This window comes from Cucumis melo, chromosome 9 (assembly GCF_025177605.1).
Source record: "Cucumis melo cultivar AY chromosome 9, USDA_Cmelo_AY_1.0, whole genome shotgun sequence".
In the NCBI taxonomy this organism is placed as follows: domain Eukaryota; kingdom Viridiplantae; phylum Streptophyta; class Magnoliopsida; order Cucurbitales; family Cucurbitaceae; genus Cucumis; species Cucumis melo.
In genome coordinates this window covers 4,375,716-4,396,082 of record NC_066865.1, presented here as the reverse complement: position 1 = coordinate 4,396,082, position 20,367 = coordinate 4,375,716, and the positions used below count along the sequence as shown (strand labels likewise).

The 20,367-nt window shown below is 34.9% G+C and overlaps 2 protein-coding genes across 6 annotated transcripts; one reads left to right on the top strand and one right to left on the bottom strand.

Moving 5' to 3' along the window:
- On the bottom strand, nucleotides 1–9,714 carry LOC103498105 (ABC transporter B family member 26, chloroplastic-like). Of its 4 annotated transcripts, none has more exons than XM_008460584.3 (19): nucleotides 9,171–9,710; nucleotides 8,425–8,552; nucleotides 8,044–8,086; nucleotides 7,469–7,513; nucleotides 7,219–7,341; nucleotides 7,028–7,131; nucleotides 5,875–5,929; nucleotides 5,704–5,774; nucleotides 5,366–5,468; nucleotides 3,891–4,101; nucleotides 3,636–3,703; nucleotides 3,178–3,234; nucleotides 3,004–3,078; nucleotides 2,244–2,318; nucleotides 1,890–2,171; nucleotides 1,712–1,776; nucleotides 1,580–1,640; nucleotides 804–914; nucleotides 1–617 (listed from the first exon to the last, which is right to left on the bottom strand). In XM_008460584.3, exons 1-18 carry the CDS (start codon nucleotides 9,609–9,611, stop codon nucleotides 810–812), a joined length of 2,112 nt encoding a protein of 703 aa, XP_008458806.1. In that variant the 5' UTR covers nucleotides 9,612–9,710; the 3' UTR covers nucleotides 1–617; nucleotides 804–809. The 4 variants fall into 4 exon arrangements, 2 of the variants coding, with proteins under 2 accessions (XP_008458806.1, XP_008458807.1); XM_008460585.3 differs by having other exon boundaries at nucleotides 1–454; XR_007823394.1 differs by lacking the exon at nucleotides 1,712–1,776 and having other exon boundaries at nucleotides 1–454; nucleotides 9,171–9,714.
- Nucleotides 9,715–14,369: 4,655 nt separating this feature from the next.
- On the top strand, nucleotides 14,370–18,793 carry LOC103498104 (uncharacterized). Of its 2 annotated transcripts, none has more exons than XM_008460582.3 (6): nucleotides 14,370–14,569; nucleotides 14,676–14,767; nucleotides 15,047–15,146; nucleotides 15,986–16,844; nucleotides 16,978–17,111; nucleotides 17,634–18,793. In XM_008460582.3, the coding sequence occupies exons 1-6, from the start codon at nucleotides 14,484–14,486 to the stop codon at nucleotides 18,505–18,507; spliced, it is 2,145 nt and encodes a 714-aa protein (XP_008458804.1). In that variant the 5' UTR covers nucleotides 14,370–14,483; the 3' UTR covers nucleotides 18,508–18,793. The 2 variants fall into 2 exon arrangements, with proteins under 2 accessions (XP_008458804.1, XP_008458805.1); XM_008460583.2 differs by having other exon boundaries at nucleotides 14,408–14,569; nucleotides 14,696–14,767.
- The last annotated feature ends 1,574 nt before the right edge of the window (nucleotides 18,794–20,367 follow it).

Genomic DNA, 20,367 nt, shown 5'->3' with positions numbered 1-20,367 from the left:
TACCTCAACCTGAGAATTTATATTAAAATTACAAAATATTGTGCTGCATTCACATTGAATACTTCTGCAAAAGCCAACATTCCATGGAGGTTTACAAGATTGTTTTTCCATTTGGAACAACAAATTACACCTCAATTCATTCTCATACTCATTACTTGGATGTTTCAATAGCCGATCGTATTGCATAATCTATATTGGCTGAGGGAACCAGAGCGCTTGGCTAAGAAACCAAGCTGCTATGAGCTGATGTCGACTGACATTGGAATCATAGTGAGACATTGAGTAAGGAACTATCTTCACTTTCAAGGGAATGTAAAGTTGTCAAAGAAGATAAAAGATGAGCTTATTTGACGACATTCTTGTTTTTGTGCTGTCAGTCAGCTTTGAGTACAAACCTTTCATTGGGAGGATTTATGGGTCCTATCTCCTTTTTAAATGGAAAAGAAATCCAATTCTGTTGCCAAGACCACAAAGTGATCAAGAATTTCAGTAAAGACAAATTACCAAAATGTTAAATTACTGATAGACCATAAAACATGACGAGCGAAGATAAATTTAATATTATAACATCTAACAATTCCCTTCACTTGTGGGCTTGAATGAAATATGTAGAAGACCTGGCAACAGATAATCAATATTAATTGAAAAGTTGTAAGATTTTGAAAATCACCTACTCTGATACCATGTTAAATTACCAATTGACACATGAACTTAAACTGAAGGATGAACGTAAATTTAATATTACATCATCTAACAAAAAGCAACTTAGCAAACAAGTGAACAGAAAAAGCATCAGATGTAACCTGGTATCAATCCGGATGTTGACTAGAGATTGAAGTAAACATATTGTTATGTACTTTGACCAATCGAGCATAGTACCCATCTTTGCTGAGGAGCTCCTCGTGGTTACCGATCTACCCATGGAGAAAATAACAGATCATGGTTCTCAAGAACTACGCAACATAAATAGCCACAATCATGAGGCAACAATTAAGTAATTTATGCTCAAGAGGCATACAAGGATCCTTCCCAACCTCCAGAATCAAATTCATTGTCAACAAGCAATCAAGGAAAGAATTGACTCTAGATTTGACATTCCAAACACAATTTGCTCGGATTTTCTCTTTATCGTATAATCATCTCCTCAATTTTTCCAACTCCAAAACTTATGTTTTAAAGTTTTTTGCCATACTTAAGATGTAATTCTTTCCATTTTACCTAACGAATGTCTATACTGTTATTACTAAAGAAAAAACAATTGGGTCATCGCCTAACATAGATCACATAATGGCGTCCTCAAATTTTTACCTCACACTAGAGTGTACTAACGAAGTCAAAATAGTTGATGGTAGCTTGTCTACCAATACTACAAAAAGGTAAATTTTCCGTGTTAAAAATACGATTTCAAATTCATTTTCACATATTGATCTTTCTTAAAATAAGATTTCCATTTTAATATTTGTTATAATGTACTTCACAATAGGAAAAACTGGCATCAACAAACCAACCCCTGTCCAATTGTTTTTACATCCGTTTTATTGACATATCTATAAGGAGGTTTCAAATGTGGAAAGCTGACCTCAATGACCTGACCTCTATCCATTACAAATATCTTGTCTGCAGCAACTATGGTAGAAAGCCTACAAAAGATTGGTCATATCACAAAAAACACCTAAAAGACGCAGCAGAAACAAAAATTGAAAATACTTACCTATGAGCTATCACAATGATAGTTTTTGGTCCACCTCGATTATCTTTTAGTTCAAAAATAGTGTCCTAAAGTTAAAGTACAAGGATGTATAAGAAAACACTACACGAATAGCACACACCTTCATTTATTTATTTCCTGTTAAGAGATGACGCTGCTTAAGAGGTTTGCTGATACCAACCTTGACAAAATGTTCACTTTCAGAATCCAGAGCACTGGTGGCTTCATCAAGAATTAAAATAGCAGGGTTTCTAAGAATAGCCCTTGCTATAGCAATCCGTTGCTTTTGACCTCCACTAAGTAGATTATCATCAACAATGGTATCATAGCCATTGGGGAAAGATGAGATAAATTCATGAGCACATGCTTGCTTTGCAGCCAATTCTATATCTTCTTGCGTAGTATTCATAGGACAGCCATATCTAATATTTGACTTGATGTCCATGTGGAAGAGATTGGGTTCCTGTAAAAGTTGAAGTTAAGGCATAGTATTTCAATTAAAGTCCAATGCATTGCGCAGCTTATGTATTCTAACCTGTCCAACATATCCAATCTTCTCTCTTAGCCACCTAATATCCAATTCCCACAGAGGAATACCATCAATAAAAATCTGCATTTTCAAGAAACCGAGTGAGTTGCCTTAGGTGGTTCCTTCTTTGTGCTATTTACTTTTCTTGTATACATATAGTACGTAAATCTTGTAGTAATTTCTCTATTTTTCCCTGCTATAAATATTGTGTGTTCCACAAAATTTAATATTTTTTTATGTCGAGAGTATTAGGTATTGTATAAACTATTATTGTTGAATCTGCTCTATGAAAAGAGAAATAAATTGAAATCCAATACACAGAAAATAGGAACTATAATTCCCTCAAAGAACATCCTTGTAAAATCAACAGTGTGAAAAATAAACAGATTGCTGAAAACGAAGAGCAAGCAGTCCATAACCATACTGAAATTCTGAAAACATGAGTGGCAAATAAATAGTTGAATCTTGAGACCAGTTTAGTGTCTACAATAACAATTGTAACAAAACCTAATTATCTAGCTCACAGCTTATTACATATAATCTAAAAGATCGACTATAGAGTGAAAGAAAATTGAAAGCTTGTTCTTCTTACACAACCATGTTGCTTCACATGAAAAAAATTAAGTTCATTACCTTGTCCAAAGAATGAAAGAAATGATAATCCGTGTTCACTTGGAGAAAATTGTTTCAGAGGCAAATGATGAGAACTTTACTTCAAATAATTCATTAAATCTCCAATAAAAAAGGTACAGTTGTTGCCACTCACCTGACCATTGGTTGGTTCATAAAGACAGAGCAAAAGATTGACTAGAGTGCTTTTACCGCAGCCACTAGGTCCAACCTTGGAAACATAGATGTGCAAAAAATACTCATATACTTCGCATTGACGAAGAATGGAAGGAAAGGGAAGGAGAAGAACCTAAGCACATAAATTTCTTACGAGTGCTACTACTTCATTTGCCCGTATGGTAATATTTATATGTTCCAGAAGCATGTCCTGCCACATTTTACAAACAATGAAGTCATCTATGTGTAATAATCAGGGACAGGAACAAAGGTTCCGTCGCTGTAGGGCAAAAATTGAACAAATGAAACAAGTATATAGCTATTTTAGAAGTATAGATAGATGCTCAACTAAAAGGACATACATATGTGAATATAAAAAAGATAGAACACCTAGCAAACATCTCAATAAATTGCTACCCGAGGTTCCAGTAGATGAATTATTAGCCAACTTTAGATTCATATTAATGCATACTGATCAGAAGTATGAATCATTGCATCTTGAAATGTGAAATCAACTTATAAGAAAAGAGATGGATCATCAGCACAGCGACGTAAGGTTTACACCAGAAAAGAATATTAGAACACATCAACCCAAAATAGAAACGTATTTACCCTAAGATGATAATGAAAAGACACGTTCACAAACTGAATATGTCCCATTAACTCTGGCAACTTCACTCCTGTATAGATAATCACCACAGCATAAAAACCCAAATTCTGTACTATTTTGAGAACTGCAAAGTGCTAAACAGCTAATAGTCCATACCATGTGGTATGAACCAAACAGAACCCATGTACAAGGTACAACTGCTCATTCTGAGAGGATAGTTCTGAAATGCCCTTCAAAAAAAGAAGCAGAATACTTACCTTTGGATAAAAATTGCTCACTAGGCAAGAGATCCATTAATTGGAAGACTGTTTCACTTGCTGCAATTGAATATAGCAAAGATGATAGATGATCTGTGATCCTCCATGTTGCATAAATCAACCACTCGCAGTACAAGACATACTTTGTAAGCTGCTCAGCTGATGTCTGACCACTCAGAATAGCTATTCCTCCTAGAAGTACTGCAAAAACCTGAGCACAACATCTCAGAAACTTAATTTCCTCATGAAAAATAGCACTTCAAGAACCTAAACTAAACTCATAGAGATCGTTATACAAAAAAACAAATGGTGCATAGACTGGATAGATTTTACTTAGGTAAAATAAATATTTTAATTCCTAAATTCGATTGAATTTGATTAAACTAAGTAATCTTGGAAAAGGGGTAAGTCAAACTAATCCGAATAGTTTCTTTGACACTCAAATGTTGTAAGATAAAGCAGGTTATTCTGTAAGATTAATTGAGGTACACCTAAGTTAGCCAAGATACTCACGGATATTAAGAAAAAAATGTGAACCCCATTTACATTAGTATATGGAGCGGAATAGAAGGGTGTTTAGGGGAGTGGAGAGGGATCCTAGCAAGTTTTGGTCCGTTGTTCGTTTTCATGTTTTCCTCTTGACTTCCATTTCGAAGACCTTTTGTAATTATTCTAAAGGAGATTTTGCATAGTTGGAGTTCTGTCTTGTAATGGGAGTCTTTGTTGTAGGCTTTGTTTAACTGAATGCCCACGTATTCTTTTGTTTTTTCTCAATTAAGATCATTATTTTCTTTCCAAAAAAAAGAGTATACGCATGCATTTACATTAAAATAAAACTGTTAAGTAATGATATCGATATTTACGTCAAATAAATTAATCATGATCTATATTTAAATATTTTGTAAACGTAATGAAAGTTTTGCATAAACATTATTTATTTTATATAATTTGTAAAATATAATGAATCTAAAAAAGAATAATTTAAGGGAAAGTGAAAGGGTGGAGTTGAATAATATTTTTTTCAGAAAAAAAAATAGAGGGTTACATGAATTGCAATAGTTTTATAAGCTGTGATGATGACCTCTCATGAAATATCGTTCAAAATAAGATGGAAAGTTTTCGAGTCATTTATAGACCAGCAGTCAATTTTGTCAACATAAAATAGGGGTTTTAAAAGTGGGCTAACGAAGTGTTGAATGTTGGTGAAGTACACAAACTTTAGCAGCTGATCAAGTATCGATGTTGGACATCCTTCACCAATAATACCCAGAATCAATAACATTCTTTTGACAGAAAAAAATCTTCACCGGTTTGATAATCGCATTTGAGGATATTCAATTCGTTAGAGGCATTGCCAGAGTTTTCTTTGAGTATCATTAAAGCAAAATGAATTGGTAGGCAAAAGTATATTAAAGGAACACTAGATTTTCTTGAAGATAGAAGTCACTAATTTTCATAAATCAAACTATCCAGACCTGAGTTGACCTATACAGGGTACTGAAACTCATATTCCACAATCCATTTGCTGCACTTTCTCGAGTACTTATAAAGGCTAACCTGTCCAACCATTGCTTGTATCTAACACCACAAAGATGGAGCAATAATCTTATCATGGCATATGAAGATAAATATAAAGATGCGTTGATGCGTATGTAAAGATACTCAACTAGATTTCAGCCTGTACTTTATATATATAAATCAAGATATGAAATTGAGATACATATTTGAGCAGTCTCTGTGTTTAGCGGCACAGTAAATCTTGTGATAAGATCATGGACACTTAGAAAGAATTTAGAGATCGTAGTCATCATACCTTCCAACTTCTTTTCTTTCAGTACCATAGATCCTGATGGTTTTCACCAGAGTAAGTGATTCACGTGCAACCTGCAGTTAATCTAGAAAATGAAGAATAATATGCGCAACGTAGAAATTCAACAAAGCAAAAGTGTCTTTAGAGTCAACTTAAAAAGTTTTCAGCACATACTTCATGAGCACAAGCAGTGAATTCTTGGGTCAGCTTGGCTGTTCTCATTACATACCTACACAACATTGTATTTTCAGTAATCCATTGAAACAATAAAAGTATTATATACATACACAGAAAGAAAAGGAAACTAATTGAAATGAGTGGAAATACGATAAAATTTTCATTGTGATTACTGTAACAAAGTGATGGAACTCCCACTGGTATTCAATTACACTTCATTGATATTAACTCTCAATTACAAGTAGTAATCCTCTCTCTCTCGGTTATTCTATCTCTCAAGAATTAACACAAGACTTTCTTCATAAGATTTTCTCTGCCTATTCACTGGACTTCTATAGCTATTTATAATGCACATATTCAACAACTTCTTTAACAGATTTCCTAACTAACTTTCTAACTATTTCTGTAACAAACTTCTATAACAGCCTAACTATTTATTTGGTTGTTTAGGCTAACTAACTTGCTATCTATTTCTTTCCTCTACGGCTGTACTGATGTATTATAGGAGGTAGTGGTCTATCATTGTGATTACTGTAACAAAGTAATATTCTTCTCACAAAAAGTTAATACGACAGGAAACAATTTAGCATATAAAACTGATCACGCTAAATCAGAAGAAACAATTTTGAATAAAGTAAATTCTAACATGTTCTAACATTTTGCAACTTATTATCATGTGCAATTTCGGACTTCAGTACTTGTTAGGTACTTAAGCTGGGTGGAAAAGCCAAGCCACTTCAGTAACACTAGTTCCTAATAATATCCCATCCTCGGATGGCCGATGTCCCGGTGGCTATCCAGCAGTACTTCACTCGGCCACAACCGGTTAGAACCCTCCACCGGTTCCACTTCGGAATGTCAAGAATCTGGCTCAGATACCATTGTTAGACAGTTAAGTACCTCGAAGAACCACACTCCAAAAGTTAAACTATTGGAGTGGGAGAACTAAGCCACTTAAATAGCACATTGGTCATCCCATTCTAACCAATGTGGGACACTATCTTGGCTCCTAACATTAAACTTCCGCTACTCCAAGAGAATGAATGGGGAGAATGGGGAGAATGGGGAGAAAAAGAATAAAACAAGCAAAAAGTGTCACCAGCTTGTCCTTCTCTTACCATTTCTCAACAAAATGGGTCCAAATGCTTACCGGCTATAAAGTAGAAAGATTGCTGATAGAACAGAACATATGACCAGCGTAGATATTGCAAGAGGCCAAGATAATGTCAGCAAATAGGCCAATGCACCAGTAGCCTGAAAGTAAAAAACATAAATTTAAGTAAAAAACTAGAAGTACCTTACCAACTAAAACATTATTCAATAGTCAACAAGACCAATAACCTGAAGAGCATTTCGTGTAATCAAATTGATATTATTTCCAATTACATGAGCCAATTGTTGACAATCTGCTCCAAGTCTGCTTGTCAAATTACCAACCATCTCTTTGTCAAAGAAGGATATATCCTACATGAAGACAGACTTCCATAGAATGGTCTAATTCCATGAAAAATTAAACCAACAAAACAATCTACCCAGGATGCGGCTATCCACACTCAAAATGAATATTGCTATCGCTAAACTAAAAAGAAACCTGAAAAAGAATAGCTGAGTGCAGAAGCTTCCTCAGATGTTTAACCTGCAAACTAGTAGAAGAATTATTCAATAAAGTTGACCGTATATTACTGCATGAAACATGTAAATGTATAAATAAAAAAAGTAAGACTTCGAAGGGAGACATATATGAATAAACAACGTGTTACTGTATTAGAAGCAATAATGGCCTACAGGCTACAGCTAGACCAAAATCTGTAAACTCATCCCTATTAAAGCTACATTATCAGGAAAGACGGTAAATAGAAAAGGAGAACGACAGTAAGAGAGCAAAATTTTCAAATAATGTTAATTATAGATAGATTGTATTGATGAGAAATGAGGAACGATCTACCTCACGATAATGAAAACAAGATGGAATTCATCTATAAGTTAACAAAGAAGAGAAGATATTATAGTTCATTGCCACTGATGGACAAAGGAGGGAAGAAAACAATATGAGATGTCCAGATTTTAAGCAAAAGTGTCACCAGTGTACCTATTTAAAACCCATGTTCACATCTGAGTAGGTTAAAACTTATTTCTATGCACCAATGATTTAGAGAAGCCACTCACCAAGATTATATTTGCGAGTCCAAAGCAGCCACTTCGCAGTCCGCTAACAATAATATAAAGAATACAAACAAGCAGACACATTAATTCCAATCCTTGCATGAAAGTAAAAGGATAAAATGAAAAAAGATCCCCGTCTAACAATATGTTTGTTGAATCAGCCATGTCAATCAGTTAAGAAATACATGAAACAGTTTGAATTAAAACCTGAACAGCCAATATAAGAAATGAATTGCGTCCACAAATAAAACAAGTAACAAAATAACTATCATCACTTGTAGAACTAATTTACCAAATTACTCCCGCCCTTTTGTATTTCTGCACATCATGCAGAAACTCATGCATCTGACTTTGAGGTTCAACAATAGAAGAAGAAGAACTAACCTGCATATCCCGGATGTCATAGAAAGAATGACTAAGAGCTGGAATTTTCTAGCGAATCCAACAGTCTTGCCACGGCTAGCAGAAAAGATAGATTCTGCCAAGATGTTCGGCATGGAAATTTCAGAAATCTGCAAGAGGTTTCGATTTACAAAAAATACAGAGATTATTAGAAAATCAAAGACCAAAAGGTCAAGCAAAGCCAATAATTTGCATTGAGACTGGAATGGGTGAAAAGCATAAATTTGAAAGTGAAAATCTGGGAGCTTTCCAATTTGAAGTTTCTACACAAATCTTAGGGGGCAATATATTTTCTTCCATAAAACTCAAAATCTTCCAGAAATAATAAGTGTCAGACAACATGAACCAAGTACTAGTGATGGTGATCTAGACGAATTGAAATTTATTAGTTCAAAGAATTTTACGAGTTCCTATGGTTTTTGTAATCGACATTGAGATTTATCCGAATGTCCATAAAACTTTACCGTCTCACATTTTCATTAACTTCAACATTAACATCTGGGTTATAGAGGTAAGAATCCTCAAGAACCAATTCTATCCGCTGAGCTAGCGTAAATAAGAACAATGTTCAAGCACTGTATTCAGTGCCTTGGGACGAGCGTGGACCTTTTAAACAAAGAATTGGATAAAACGAGCTTTTTCGATCTCAGATGCTCAAAGAACCCTGAAAAAACCATATATAGATAAGCAGAAAAGGGAGTAATACGGTACTTAGTAATCACACGTACCGCAGCCATTGTTAGAGCTCCAAAAGCAACGAGGAGAACCCACCGATTACTATCCCAAACCAATTTCCACATCCGACGAAGAGCTAAATAAACCGTGATCGGCTTCGCAGCTCCAATTAGCACTTGCTTATCCTCAGTTAAGTTCCACCAACTAGAACTAACACCAGGAAACAACGAAAGCGGAACATGAACCCAATGTCCAAACGACTTAAAGTTTTCGTCTCCATTTCCATCATTTTCAGGCGCCGTATATTGGAGCATCAAAGAAGAATTCCGCACTCGATAGCTCGAGCTTTTAAACTCGTTCCTTCTACAATTGGTAGAAATCATAATCGGGAAATGAAGCTTCTTTGTGAGCTTAAAACCAGACGTCGGAGAAAACTCCGGCGGTGGAAGGTAGGGAGGAAAGGAACTGCGAAGATTCTGGTAGGCAATATCCATGAGAGCACGCCAGAAGTGTTCATTAGAAATTCGATTGATTAAACTAACGTCCACGGTTCAGAATCGGACTTTTGTGGGGAGTAGACGAGTAGGCATGGTCCTTTTTACGGGTCGAATGGAAACAAAATGTTCGATTAATTCTGGTCGAAGTTGGTTTTCTTTTGGATCAAACCACTGCGAACCAACTATCATTTATTTAGTTAGTGTTCAAGCAAGCTAAGAGTGCAAGCGAGTCGTCGGTCGATGGATCAAGTTTTTGAATATTTGTTAATAATGTTGTTAATCCAAACCAACCCAACCCCTTTTTATCTTTGATCAACTACCTTGGGTTCATTCAGTTTTGGTCAGTTGATTCGATTTTTCAGATCCGAACAATTTGGATTACCAACCCCAAAGTGTAAGGATTAGGTTGGGTTGCATTTTTTATATCTTTATCGAATTTAATTCGAGTTCGGGTTACATTTTTTAAATTGATAGTGAAATTATCACAATCCGAATTTCTAATATTATTAGAAAATATATATTGTAACTTATAAATATTATAATTCATACATATTATTAAGGAAACTTTCATAAATGTAACAAAATATCAAAGTATTTACGATCCGTGTAACAAAACATATGAAATTAGTCATTTTTTAAATATTTCATATTTGTCATTCTGCCTTGCAATTTATTGGTTGTTTTCCTCTCATTGCGATTCATCGTCTTTCTTCTTTTTCTCTTTTTCTTTCCGATGTGATCTCGTGTTTCTTCTTTTCTGATTCTTTTTTTAGGTCGTTTAATCTTTTTCCGTCGTTTTTCTGTTTTTTCCTCTCTTTTTTTTTTCTACAATTTATTTCCATCATCTTTCTTCTTTTCTGATTCTATTTTTATGTTATTTAAATTTGGTTGTTTAATGACCGTGTACAAAAAATAACAAAATCTAAAAGATCGTGTATCAAGAATCTTGAAAAAAAAATTATTTAGATTGGAGTAGCCAAATGTAAACGATCATCTAAAAAAAATAAATCATCACGTAGACAAATCTAAACAATCGTATACCAAAAGAATTAAAAAACCGTTTAGCCAAAACTAAACGATCGTACGATAGTGTAAAAAAGAATAAAAGATCGTGTAGAAAAAGAAAAAGAATTAAAAAAATGGTTTAGCCAACTTAAACAATCGTGTAACCAATTTTTGAAAAAGAAAATCATTTAGATTTGAGTCCAAATATAAACGATCAAATCTAAACGATTGTATAACCAAATTTAAACATAACCAAACTAAACGATCATGTACCAAACGATAGCCAAATCTAAACTATCGTGTAGCAATTATATTACGCGCGTGTTGTTGACTGTGTGGTTGACGGGACATTTTTGTTATTTTACACAGTGGGCCTCTGGGTTTTTCCATTTTCGGAATTATTCTATACAGTGTAATACTTTGCTGTTTTTTTATATTTTTTAAAAGACCCCATATTATTATGAAGTTTGTCAGAAGTTTGAAATATATATGTTGGATTTCGATATGTTTGAAATAGATAACGTTTGAGTATTATGAAATTTTAGTTATTGATATGTGTTGTAGATAAATTTAACTATATTAAGTTAATAAAAAATATACTTAAAAAAATAAATAGTCCGACAACACAAACCCAACACAACTCGAATTTTAAGAGTTGGATGGGATTAAAAATCTTATATGGGTTGTCAATGTGACCAACCAAAGAACTTGGGTTGGTCCAAAAAATCCCCTAACCCAACAAATACATTCACACCTCTACCCATACCTTTTTAGTGATGTTAGTCATGTGTGAAACTATTGATTTGTCTATGGAAGACATGAAATTTTTTTATTCTTATTTAGTCTGATTCTTTCATCGCTCTTCTTCATTTTGTTCTTTGTTAAAAGCAAAAAAATATTTATATGTTTTCTGTTCAGTTTTTCTAATTTAAATATAACCGTTGAGAGATCTCTTATTATGAAGATGAATTTTGATTTTCAAATTGCTTAGATAGTTGCAGAGGAGAAGATTGGTTAGTTTCAAAAGAAGAGAGGAATCATAACCATAGTTTTGTAGGAAGCAGGGATGACTCTTTATAGATCAAATGAAAGACGACTCGTAAGGGTGATCATCAATCAATCGAAGTCAGTTTTTTTTTTGACAAAATCGACCTTGAACCAACCATAGCCGGTTTAGTAAAGCGTCAAACAGATCTCAACATCGATAATTAAAGGGTCGGTTGGTTTTGTTAAGTCGGTCGATCAGATCGGTTTAACACTTAAAAATAATTTCTGGAAATTCTCAATTTGAAAATTTCAAAGCCAAAGTCGACCCTAACTGCTTTTCGTTTTTCGATCAACTGACTTTGGTTTGGTTGGTCGGCTCGATTTTTCAAACTATCATAGTTACTAGGGGTGTAAACGGGTTAGGTTGGGATACATTCTCAACCCGACCCATATTTTTCGGGTTGGCTGGGTTGTCAACCAAAATAACCTGAATGAAGTTTTCAACTATATGGGTTGGGTTGTTGAGTTGTATTATTATTATTATTATTATTTCGTTTCTAAATTCTTAATGTTTGTAAATAAAAATCATTAAGCATAAATCAAATATGTTTCGCATCCAAGTAAACAAAAAAAACTATCGCAACTTTTATTAAATAAATAAATAATAAAAAACATAATATATATGTATATATTATATTAATTCGGGTTGGGTTGGGTTGACTTGAATTTTTCAACCATCCAACCCAAGACCCAACACAATCTAAAAAAAATCAAAATTTTCAATCCAACCAACGTCTTAAACTAACCTAACCAAATCCATATAATATGGGTTGGGTAGTACGGGTTGTCGGGTTACTTGCGACTATTTTTACATCCCTAATGGCTCGAGATTATTAAAAATTGTCCATTTAGAGGCATGAAATTTGTCATTCTCCTTTATTATTGTTCCTTCATCTTAATTTTTCTTTTCATTCCACGTATAATCAAAAAATAATTAGGGGTCTTTTCAAAACTATAAAAAAAGGGTAAAAGTTTACACTCTATAAAACAATTCAAAAACTGGAAAAAGGCTAGAGGCCTACCGTGTAAAATACCAAAAATACCCTGTCAATCACGCCGTCAACAACCCACGCATAATATATTTGCGATCGTTTAGATTTGGTTATTGTTTGATATGCGATCGTTTAGATATGACTACAATTTATCTTTTCTTGGTACACGAACGTTTAAATTTATTTACAGGATCGTTTAAATTTATTTACACTATCGTTTACTTTTTTACACAATCATTTACATTTGGCTACTCCAATTCAAATGATTTTTTTCAAGATTCTTTATACACGATCTTTTTTTTTTTACTTTTTTTTAAACGATCGTTTACGTTTGGCTACCCCAATCTAAATGATTTGTTTTTTTTCAAGATTCTTTATACACAATGGTTTACTTTTTTACACGATTGTTTACATTTGGCTACTCCAATCTAAATAAGAAGAGGAAAAGTAGAAATCGCAGCGAAAATAAAGAAGAGGAAAAGTAGAAAGACGATGGAAAAGAGAAAAGAAAAAAAGGGAAAAGAAGAAAAACGATGGAAAGATTAAAAGACTAAATAAATAATTGAAAAATAAGAAAGATGATGGAAAGAAATTGCAGAAGAAAAAAAAAATATGAAAGAAGAAAGACGAAATCGCAGGAGAAAGTAGATGAAAGAAAGACGAAATTGAAGGAGGAAGACGAATTGCGAGGAAGAAAAGAAAAACGGAAGGGCAAACCCGAAATATTTAAAAAATGGCTAACTTTATGGACTTTGTTATGCGGGCCGTAAATGGTTTGATGTTTTGTTACATTTATAAAAGTTTCCCAAATAATTATATATTTTGTGTTGGATTTTCCTAATTAAGATAGAGTTGTCAACATGATCTTCCATTAAGGAGATAAAGTTTGGTTTTTTTAACTGTCTAGATGCAGAGGAGGAGATTGGGGATTCAAAGGAAGAGAGATAATTTTGAATCATAGTTTTGTAGGGAGTTGGGATGGTTCTCTTTATGGGTGAAATGATAAATGACTCAAGGTTAAAAAATGTTTAAAAATTTGTTATTCTGGTTATGTTAGTTGTGTGTGAAATCATTGATGTGTCTTTAGAACACAAAAAAAAATCTCACTCCTATTTAGTCTAGTTCATTCCTCTCGTTCTTCAGCAACGAGATCTCCTATTGAATAGATGAATTTTGATCTTTGAATTGCCTAGTAACTACTAAAAAGAAGGTTGGTTGAATTTAAAGGAAGAAAAGGGAGAGACGACACCATAGTTAATGACCTTAGAGAGAGGCCTCGATGGTAAGAAGTCATCGAATCTTTAAAAGGCGTGGACGATGGAGGACATGGTGATGCGACAACAAAGGCAAAATGGAGAAGGGAAGTGAGAGGAGGTAAAATGAGAATAGAAAAAAGAATTACTTGGAAATGCAATGAAAAAATCCGAACAAGTGAGTGAGTGAGAAGAAGTATTTGAACAAAGGAAAGAAATCAAATAAAAATATTGTAGATGTATTTCATAAGAAACGAGAGAAATATAAGCCACGAGGGAAGCATGAGGAGCATTTATCACAAGTGGTAAAAAGTCTTTTTGGGTCTCATTTGGATCGAACCAATGGACCGGGAGGTCCGAATAAACCGGTGGTTTTTGCTTTTATGCTATCAACCGACGGTTTAACCGGATAGCGAGTACTGCCCGGTTCATATTTTGCGTTCTCCGTCTTATGGTTAACTGAGCTCACCTCACATTTCTTCATCGTCTTCCTCTTCTTCTTCCTTCACTTGGTTTCTTATTTTTGCAACAGATTCGGAGCAATTGGGCGACTGTGAAGATCGCCTATTCCGATGGCAGAGACCGAGAAACTAAAAACGAAGGCGCGGCCGATTGTGCGTCTGGGGATTTTCCTAATTTCACATAGTATTTTCTTCAGGTATGCTGTTGTTGTTTTTACATGGATTTGTTTCTCAGTTCGTATCAGAAACTAGTGATTGATTAATGTTCTTGTTCTTTTCTTTCCTTTTTTGCGTGTTTTCTAGCGTGATTTGCTTCTCTGCAGGGGTTTTAGCTCTTCTACTGCTACCAATGTTCGCTATGAACACCTACATTTCCGAGAATGCTCTCATGCCAGGTACCTTTGGGTTCTTGCTTAGCCCATCAATTTCTATATAATATATATATTTTATAACTTTTTATTCATCATTTTTATGCTTTCGTGATTGATTCACCGGTGGTTTGAATGATTTAAGATAAATTACAAATTAAGATTCACATGTTGTTGCGAAGTATCTGAAATTATAGGATCATCAAGTTTATGTCCTTTTTTTTTTTTTTTTGTGCACTGATCTATTCGTTTTACTTTTATTTGGATAGACAGGACTCTTGACTGTGGTATTGTATTTTCCCATAGGTTCTGCAAATACCATGCTGTCGGGTCGGGAAGTCTCAGAGGCGAACAATTTAGTAAAGGATCTGAAGGGTTTGAATTCAAAACCTGGCTCATCGATCTTGTAAGTACTTACTAGACTGGTTGTATCCATTTTATTTCTCCTTTAAAACTACGATGGAAACTTTTTTATGCTTAACTTGTAATGCTTAAGATTTTGAGAACTACCACTTCACAGTGTAAAATTTTTCACGATTCATGTCTTGCATGCCCTGACATTAAAATGGTTTTATGCATATGCATGCTTTAAAGGTATCTAAGCATTGGAACTCAGTGGACTATTTGTCTTATTGCAAGAATTTTAGTCAATCAAGGGTAGGGTAAACTTTCAACTTTGAAGTTCACTTGTAAGCCATAGTCCAAATATCAATTCGCTAAATATTTAAATATGTTATCCAACTTTGGCTGTCTTGATATGAAGTTCTTAATGAGTTTAATGTTAGCGTCCTACATTTATAATCTTAAGAGGTTAGGAGAAACAGGCAAGCTGGGAACAGTCCTTGTCTGGATAGGTATTAAAAGACTAGTTCTAAAGTTCTCATATGAGCTAAATGTATCAGATGAATGCTTGCCAAAAAGTGGTATATGTCATTGTTTTGTGATATGTGTGATGTCTGCACTAGTTTCATTTTATTTGACCATGTAGTCCTAGTCCGTGCGTGTGGATTGGCATGTTATGTTCATCAAGATAAGTATGGGTGTATAGAGGTGATAAATTAAATTGTGCAACTCTTTTCACTACTTGTGTTGCAGTGTCCTTCATAGTTATTTAATTATCAAAACCATCTTCTTCACATTTCCATAAGCATTATCTTCTTCTTCCCCTTCCCTCTGTTAGAGTTCCAAGTCTTTCTTTCTACTAAACCAATGATAAATTAATTTGAGTTTCAATTCATTTTTCAGTGAAAGCCAGCAGATTTTGGCACGATATATATCAAAATTGGGAGCAGATGTTAATTACCACAGGTTCCACGCGCAATCTAGTCAGTTCCATCCACTGCACTTTTTCTCTAGCCCTGATTCTGGTATCCTTCAGGACAATGTTAGTTGCATGACGCAGGGTATTAACACTGTTGGCATAATACGAGCACCCCAAGCAGATGGAAAGGAAGCCATTGTTTTGGTGACACCTTACAATCCTGTTGAGACCAGTCTTCATGATACTCTGTCTCTTGGTATTGCTTATTCAATATTTTCTTTGCTTACACAAGTAACTTGGTTGGCCAAAGACATTGTATGGCTTGTTGCGGATTCAAGATATGGGGAATATGCTGCAGTTTCAGCTTGGCTTAGAGACTATCACACCCCTGTATTTGGTCAATCCGGCGTGATTGACACAGATGCTTGTACTGAAACAAATGTCCTTAATGGATTTGAAGCAAACCATGTGACAGAAAAATGGATTCTAGATGATTTTAAACGTGCTGGAACGATGGCTGCAGCCCTTGTTATTAAGGTATCAAATAGAAGCGAACACTTTGAGGACAGTCTCAGTGTCTATGCTGAAGCATCTAATGGTCAGATGCCGAACCTCGACCTCATCAATATTGTGAATTATCTAGCAGTACATAGGCAAGGTTTTCGGATTAAGATTGAGAAATTTTGGCCTTTACTAGACTGCAAATGGCTCAAGGTTTTGGGCGAAGTTTTTGAGTCAATAGGAAAGATCATCAGAAGCTTGAACTCTGAGTGGAAATTTGGCATGTCAGCTTCTGACTATGTTGATGGCACAGCCACACTTGCAAGTTCGTTGTACTACCAGGTGGTTACTTCAGTTCATTTTCTAGGAGATTGTTGTTTAGGGTTCATTTAATGAAAGGGCAAAGGATGTTTTCATTTATGTCTATAATTGGGATTATTTTCACTTAAATTATCTATGTTCTTCTTGCCATTAGGCTGTGGGTATTCCTACTGGTTCTCATGGGGCTTTTCGAGATTACCAAATTGATGCAATTACTGTGGAGATGTCCCCCAAATTTTCTTCTGGTGTCAAGGTCAGGCGTGATGATTTCATACTGCGAGGTGGCCGGTCAGTGCTCATTTTTGCCTCGTGCATTTGATAACGTGTCCTCTCACCCTCAACTTTTCAGGGTTCACTACATGAATAAATGCTTAAAACCCATGATCTCCTGAATGAAGTTAGGTCAACATCAACTAATATTATTCTACTTCTTTTAAATTCTACATTATTTTCCATTTTTATCCACGTGTTTCACTGTCAATCTTCAACGTTGAAGTTCTAATTTGTTAATTGTTTTATTGGGAATAAGAGAGTATTTTTCGTTTTCTAAAACATACTTCGATTGACTGATGGGTTCTCCTTTTAAATGAATAGAATATACCTGTTATTCATTCTAGTGAATTTGTTGCCTAAATTCATATTCATGTATGGAAATGAGTTAGATTTTGATGCATTGAATTATCGCCCAGATTTTTATGCATTAGTGAGTTAGATTTTCATACAGGGAAATGAGCCTAATCCCTGCATTCTGGCAACGAAATTCTCCTGATCCTTTTGATTTGGCTAAGGATTTTGTGGTTGGTTATGCAGGCTAGTTGAAGGAGTTGTACGGTCAGTAAACAACCTCCTGGAGAAGTTCCATCAGTCATTCTTTCTATACCTTATGGTATCCACTGGCAAATTTGTATCGGTTGGTGTATATATGATTGCCTTTGCTCTGCTTGTTGCTCCACTACCAGCAGTTGCGGCCGCTCTCTATTCCCATGCCAATAACTTAAATCTAACCTCGGAAAAGGTCGAACCTCCAGCTCCAGAAAATCCTGATGATGAGCTTATTGTCTCTTTAAGATCATGGAAATGGCTTAATGCAGCTAAAAGAGTTTTTGTTGTTCATTTATGGGGGGCTGTTGTTTCCTTACTTCCCTACTTCATCTGCCAAATACCTGGTTACAGTCCTACAGAGAACTCTATTATATGGGGGTTGCTTTCACTGCTCGCACTACTAGTTTTGTCTGTGATATTAGGTTGTCCACTTAGTTCCACTAAATCCTACGAACAGGGGATTCAAGAGTGGGCTTTCCTGAAAGCAATGACCACCTCAGCGGCCTTTATTGGTTTGTGCCTAATGTCAGTAATTAACTTTGCTACTGCAGAAATTGGAGCCTTTTTGGTTGTATCAATGTGCTTGTTGGCACATCCCTTGAAGCTTGATTTAGGGGCTGGTAACTTTAAAGCTCTTTCAAGGGCAGCCTGTAACCTTGTTCTGGGATTCATAGCTTTTCCACCTGTTACTTTCTTCTTGTTTAAAGCTGCTTTGCAAGGTTTCGACAATCTGCATATTGGCGACTTCTGGAACTGGATGGAAACCCTCTGGGCATGGAACAGTGCTACTTTCCTCTACTTAGGTATGGTTCACCTTCCATGCTGGTTATTATGTACACAAATTTTACTTCATCCATGTTGAGTACCTTGTTTAGTTTTTTTACGTAACATTTGATTAAACCAACCAATTAATAGATTCTTAGCTTTACTAAATTTTGTTTTAACTCTTTAGGCTGAACAGTTAATTTATTGAACATCACCTAGTCCCCAAGAAATAGGTTTCAACTGCATTGGAACAAAAGTTACACGTTCATCTCTTGTATGTTGCTTCTGTTTGCAGGGCTTAAAGCCTACTTTGTGTTATTGTTGTTTATACTTGTAGGACTTATGCAGTAAGTTGTTACCCTCTTGAAAATTGCTTTTAGCCATATTCCTTTCTCCAATTCTTGGTGTTTCTTGAATTTCTTTCTCCAATTACTGCATCTAAAGATTCGGGTAATATAGCACACATAGAGACGATAGAATTTGGCAAAAATTAGCCGGTTGGGGTTTATTTTAATCTTTGTGAGTCCATGACTATGCTCCTCCATAGTGTTTCATCGTATCTAAAATGAAGATTGATGGTACGGATTAGTTTGGTTTTGTTTCAAGCTTCCTGGTTTTGCTCCTCTTCTGACTTCAAGGGAATAGGTATTTTCTTGTTTCGTATTAATGTTTCCAATTTCTTGTTGGTATTAAATTTGGAAACATTTCTTGTAAATGATAAATGAGAATGTTAATAATGGCAATGGAGGGTTCGATTCCTATTCCTACAGCTGTAGTAAAAAAGGTTCGTACTTTTAAGTGTAAAAATGGAAAAGTTCTGCAAAAAAGTTGAGCCAATCCATATATGATGTATAGGTTCAAAATGATATGTCATAATTTCTTAAATTGGGGTCGAGTTCGAATGTTCTTTTTTTCCTTCTTTTTAAACCCTACCAGTTTGTGGGTGGGCAATTGAACCTTTTAACACTTCATAATAGTAATTGTCGGTTCAATTACTACAAAAATAGGATTGCTTTTTACCTGTCAAGTATTTGTTTGTTTACTTGATGCTTTTCAATGTGTCAAGTAATCTAGTATCAAGAATAAGACGTTTTTTTTCTTTTTTTTTTTTACAGTTTTTAAGCGTCCAGTAAAAGTGTACTTGACAATTTATAAATGTCAAAGTAGGGATGCAAAAAACCAAACCGAACAAAATCGACTCGGTTCAGTTCAGATTAGACTCTTTTATAAGAATGATGATGTCGAACCAAACCAAATCGAACAAGGTTGGTTCGGTTGGCGGTTCAACCATTAGGTTAAAATTTTAGAAAAGGTCATTTGTTCACCCCATTGTTGAATGGCGAAGCCGTCGTTTACAACTTTACCTTTACAAGTCGTTCATCTTCATCTCCCAAAATCTTATACATCTCTCTGAAGCCATTCAAACCCATTAGTTTACAACCTGCTGTTCTTCATCTTCCCTTTCACTCAACGTTCAAACCCTATTGGGTTTCCTTCACTCGGGTAAATGGCTTTATTTTAGAGATTGGCCAACTAGAATTTTGCTAGATGAACACGCTTTGTGGATCTCTTTCCCAGTTGGGATTTTGCTGTTTGTGACTTCGTGGAATCGTCAACATGGGTCTCCTTGTTCTTTTTTCAAACTTATGACATTTTAGAATCGTCAACCGTGGTCACTCTTCTTCATTTGTGCCTCTTCCAATGCTCTCTTCAAGTGACTATTCTTTTGGGGTTTCTTCCCCTTAATAGGAGGTTCTTGTGTTATCCTTTTGTTGTTAATGGGGGCGTGGAGAATATTTAGTCTTCCGTATAGGGTATTGGTTGGATTTTTGTTGTACGTGGTTTTAGGGTTGCTGATGTCATAATGTTTTGGTTATTATGATGATGATTTTTGAAAATATGAGCACGTTGTTAACGTGTTGTTAGAGTATTGATAAGATAATTGCTTTTAAGTTCT